The sequence below is a fragment of the Castanea sativa genome, chromosome 5, assembly GCF_040712315.1.
Source record: "Castanea sativa cultivar Marrone di Chiusa Pesio chromosome 5, ASM4071231v1".
Classification (NCBI taxonomy): Eukaryota; Viridiplantae; Streptophyta; class Magnoliopsida; order Fagales; family Fagaceae; genus Castanea; species Castanea sativa.
Genome location: NC_134017.1, coordinates 9,207,839 through 9,213,109, shown reverse-complemented (window position 1 = coordinate 9,213,109; position 5,271 = coordinate 9,207,839). Strand labels below are relative to the sequence as shown.

The 5,271-nt window shown below is 32.5% G+C and overlaps 1 protein-coding gene across 1 annotated transcript; it reads right to left on the bottom strand.

Annotated features, from left to right (window-relative positions):
• Window positions 1-964: 964 nt before the first annotated feature.
• On the bottom strand, window positions 965-4,149 carry LOC142636614 (glutathione S-transferase L3-like). Its single transcript, XM_075810887.1, has 10 exons — window positions 4,011-4,149; window positions 3,797-3,871; window positions 3,448-3,508; window positions 3,153-3,239; window positions 2,928-3,029; window positions 2,739-2,841; window positions 2,029-2,108; window positions 1,680-1,787; window positions 1,327-1,407; window positions 965-1,211 (listed from the first exon to the last, which is right to left on the bottom strand). The coding sequence occupies exons 1-10, from the start codon at window positions 4,019-4,021 to the stop codon at window positions 1,200-1,202; spliced, it is 720 nt and encodes a 239-aa protein (XP_075667002.1). The 5' UTR covers window positions 4,022-4,149; the 3' UTR covers window positions 965-1,199.
• Between the last annotated feature and the right edge of the window lie 1,122 nt (window positions 4,150-5,271).

Below are 5,271 nucleotides of genomic sequence, written 5' to 3'. Positions count from 1 at the left end.
AGGAATCTTAATTAAGTGAAATACAATGTGTCAGGAGAAATTTTGAGCATGATAGTCAGATTTGAAAATTAGTTACACAAAACAATTCACCTAAAATTCACCTGAAACTTGGTTGAGCGAGTTTGCCTAGGAATTTCAATTTTGATTTTCCCAATTATTTTTTTAGCCAACCAACCCTTATTTGTAACTTGTATAAGATAACCTCTAAAATGACTTGCAATTGAGAGGAGGTGCCATAGAGAGAAATTATTGTATTCTCCATATATACCTTCATCCTCTCCAAATTGACTTGCAATTGAGAGGAGATTCCCTCCAAACACCTTGATAATTCATGAGTGCATTTGATTGTTGCTAGAAACCTTATAGGGAAATCATCAAATCTTCAAGTAGCTGTGAAATATCATAGAGATTGGGATTTGATGTTGGCAATAGACTTGCATAACCTAGATGTCAATAACAGAGAGCTCAAATACAAATATCTTACTCATTCGGGAGATCTTGTAAGTAGTATTATATTACAACTATTTTCACAGTGAATTCGATTCTGGAACTTGGTCTATAAGGGTTTTTCCTATTGCAGGTTTTTTTTTTTTTTTTTTTTTCATCAATATATTGCTTGTTAGTGTGCATTTGTAGTGGGTGACTGCGGGTTTATAGTTGTGTTCATATTATCCATGAAATCAGTTAATTAACTACTTGAACTATATTTAAAGAATTTGATAAAATTAGTAATAAGTTGTGCTAGGGATCTTTGCATAGCCTTTTTCAAGGTGTAAGCACACACACAAATGCATATATTTAAACAAGAGGGTTTTGATTCTCACGTATTTACTATTTCACATATCTTTTTTCACATACACTTTTATATGCTAAAATGTAGGCATCCACGAATTAATTATGGAAATATATGTGTAAAATAGTAGATGTAAAGGAGTATGTTTCCTAAACATAAACAATATTTGTTTAAGGACTGTTCTGAACTGAATGACTTATATTTATTTAAGCAATCCATACATGCTGATCAGATGCTATCCACATCTTCAACTGGTACGGACACACGTAAGACATAATATACTAACATTATAATAAGGCAGAAAGCAACTTATTTCTTCAGCAAAAAAAAAAAAAAAAAAAAAAAAAAAAAAAAAGACAGCCACTTATTTCACTAATTAACGTCCAATGGAACTGTGCTGGTATGTTCAGTGCTTAGCCTGAGGAAGAAAATTAGATTAAAGAATTGTTAGCGAAAAACACACTTGCAGAAAGTAAGAGTAGAAAAGCTTCAACGAAATCAAATTCATAATTCCATGACTAAATGGTTAGTACCAAAAAGATGGCACTGTAATATTCAACGGTCAGTTTGGGATCCCTCTTTGTTGGCTTATAAGCATCAATCTTGTTCACCTCCTGCACAAGAAATTAACAAGAACAATTACCATTCAAGAACCAAGAACTCTGTCCGATACATTAGGGACTCATGCCTCCTTCAGAGCCATGTTTAAAGTTAAGAAAATATAAAAATATATAGCATTTGCATGTATGCTCCGCCGTAAAGATCAATGACTAAAATGAACTAGCTAGTAACTAAATGGGGGACAGAATTACTTTACAAGTTGTAAACCTTAGACTACTAGAAGCGCAATTGCCAATAAACATCACATATGTTTTAATTTAATTACCTCAATCCACTTAGTAAGTTTAGGCCTTCCTGCAGTGATGTCGTAATTCCACACTCCTGAAAGGAAGGCTTGGAATTTTTCAACAAACGGAATGTAAATTATCTCCACCTGAAGATCACATAGTTTCACTCATGAATTAAAGCAGGAATTGTAGAAAATATCGTTTAATAAACATATAACTGGTTTTCACTTCCCATATTTATATAAAATAATTTTCTAGAGCATAGGTAAAATAAAATTTGAATCTTTAATATGTTTAAAGAGAATGTACCAAGGTCAATATACACAAAAAAGGCACGAATCACAGCACCAACGAAAGATCAAAAACATAATAGAGAATTCAACTTACCAAACTGAGCTCATGGCCAAGGAAGTAAGGCCCATCCTTAAATTTATGAAGAGCATTCTCTAGGTGGTCAAAAGCAGGACCTGATGCAAGTTTAAGGTTTTAGTGAGCCTCGCTTTTATACAAAATGGTGTAGAAGGCCGGCTCAATAGATGATGTAATTGATGCAATTGCCTAAGGTCCCCAAATAAAAAAAGACCTTAACTTGTAAAAAAAAATTATATATAATATATTTATCTATATATTTTAATTAAAAAAATTTTAAACACTTTTATTGATCAATAAAATATATTAAAAAGACTCCATTATATCTTAAAATGCAAAGAATTTAGCCATAGGATGGTAGGACTGCAGGCTGGACTGCACAGGCGCACAGCAGCACAGGTTGCACAGTGCGTGACTGTGCAGTGCCGCCCACTTAATTAAATGGTAACCCGGTTTCTCACTTTTTTTATTTTAATTTTTTTTATAATCTGAATACGGTTTCCCACTTTATCTATTATTATAAATTATTATACCAATTTTGCATCTCAAAAAGTAATAAAAGTAGATTTTAAATAAAAAAATTTAATATATATATATATATATATATTATTTGATTAAAATTTAAATATAAAAAGCCCTCACATAAAATTTTCGCCTAATATCTCTAAAGTTGTTGAGCCGGCTTTATTGGTGTAAAGACTCAAGAGGCAGCAAGTTTTAAGTCTTACCGGCTTCTTTGACTGTGTCTCCTTTGAATGATGCGAACACTATCTTGTTGAAGGTATCACTGTAGGTTATCAGTTCTTCAGCAAACTCTTTTTTAGCAGGATCCTACAGTCATGTCATAACTTTAGAGTCAAATTCCAAGGGAGCTATAGAGCTTTTATGAAGGGCATAATGAATTATGCAAATCTTACATTGGGGTAGGGAAGAGAAGGCCCTTCAAAGTTGCTGTCTACATATTTAATCAAATCAAGGCTCTCCCCAATGACTTTGCCATTGTGTTCCAAGGAGGGTACCTGATAATATATATATATATATATATATATATATATATATAAAAAAAAAAAAAATTGATAATAAATCAAGAAATTCAAGCAGCTCAATGAAGCGTGCATTAGATATGCATTTAAATGTATCACCTTGTTTTCATGGTAGACTTTCTCTTTGTACCAAGCAGGCCTGTTCTGAAGGTCAATTGGAACTAATTTTATCTTGTCATGTAATCCCTGCAATCCAAATATTCACCAACTTAAATATTAAGTAAAAAATAATAATCTCAAGAAAGGAGGACAGATGATCCCAGAAAGGCTAAAGGGTCAGTCTCTTAATTGAAATTAGAAGCTAGAAAAGCAGTATTTAATAACTTAAGTTGAAGTCTAGAAACAAATTAATTAAGAAATGAGAACAAAGAGGACAAAAAGTGATGAAAATAACCTTATAGTTCCTGAAGATCCACACACGCTGTGCAAATGGGCATGTATAAGCGATGTACAACCTTCAAAAAAAGGTCCTAGTTCATTTTGGCATACAAAGTAAAGGTCTAAAAATAAAATCCTAAACAAAGGACATAAATAAAACAAAAGAAAGTTTATATCGGACAAAAACAAACACACTAAAGATACTGAATATCCGACCAAAAAAAAAAAGCACTGGTGTGTACTGTGTGTCACGTAAGTTGAATTCATGATTTCAATTGTTAAATTGTAAAATCATAATTTTACTTTTTCATAATTATGACATAAAAAAAAAAAAAAAAAAAAAAAAGAGGAAGAGATGAGTGAACCTTGTGGTTCCATCAAAGAGAGGAGGCTGTTCAGAAGTGGCAGTCAAAGGTGTGGGAAGATGCTCGTTCACGATCCTGCACAACCCACAGAACAACATTAGTAAAAACAATCTTACTCTTTACCACAAAATTCAGAGAACCCCAAATGAACAACAACAAAAAACAGTTGAGAAAATGGAGAATTCGTGGTGATTTGAAAGTCCAAGACACTTACGCAGCTGCCATTAATGAAATTTTTTTTTTTTTTCTTTTTTGGGTTGTTGTTCGGAGAGCTCTGAGATTTCAGTTTATAGTCTTCCTAATCTGATGCTGAATGACATCTATGTTTACCGAGCTACCCTTTATATAGGACTTTTCTGCCTTTCTACCTGCTTACTGATAAGGTTGTGGACTCTTCTCTTTGGTCTTTATCCATTAGATTTGATTATTTTTCTTGGGTCAATCATATCGTGAATATTTTATGTATTCAAGTATTCCATATTTTAATAGGAATAAACAGAAATGGGTGTTGAGGTGGTTGGAGGTCAAGGTTAGGTTGCCCAGTGGAGCCGTGGTGGTGAGGGGCAGGTGGGAGTGTGGGGTTAAACTTAAATGGGTTGGTATTGTGGAGAGGGTAACGTTGACGGGGAGGGGGAACTTGTGGCTGAAATGGCTAACACCATTTAGGGTAAAGAGACCTTAATTTCCAATAAAAATTCTTCTATTTTCAGTTTTGGTCCTTCCCTTTATTTTATTTTTGTTCACTCTACCCCTTTTTATTTTTATCCTAAATGGGTGTCGTGAATTGTGATCTTTTTATTTATTGTTTTTTTATTTTTATTAGAGAGTTTTAATTTATAATTCCGTTTGTGGTGATATTTATTGTCAGATAAATATATTAGTCAGTTTTTGGTGTAGGTAGGAATTGAATATCAAATTTCTTATTTAACCATTAAAATTTTTATTAGTTAAAGGTAATTGAAATTCACCTTAAATAATGATAACTAATTTGCATCTATTTAGATGCATGTAGTGGGCCTACCAATATTATAACCCACTGATTGTCACCTGAGCATTTCATGCACTATTACGTACGGTCAGTACATAATAGTTGAGAGTTATAAACCGCGTGATGTTTACAACTACTCAACCTGTACTCCCAATCCATGCACTATTATTTAGAGCATTTATATTCATTTTTTCTAATTCTATCATATTTTATCATTTAAAAAACTACTTTATCAATTATATCATATCATTTTACAATATCTCAACATCAAAACTTTTATTTTTTCTATTCTACTAATTAAAATAATATATCTTCACAATAAAATATTTTTTCCTTTTTTCCCCAATTTTATCCTCACCGAATCTCCATTACTTTACTTTCCACATCTTCTCTTCCAGACTCCTCCTCAACACAACTCCAGATTGGCAAAACTGAAAAAAAAAAAAAAAAAAAATCATGCCAATCAACGGCACAGCTACCACAACGC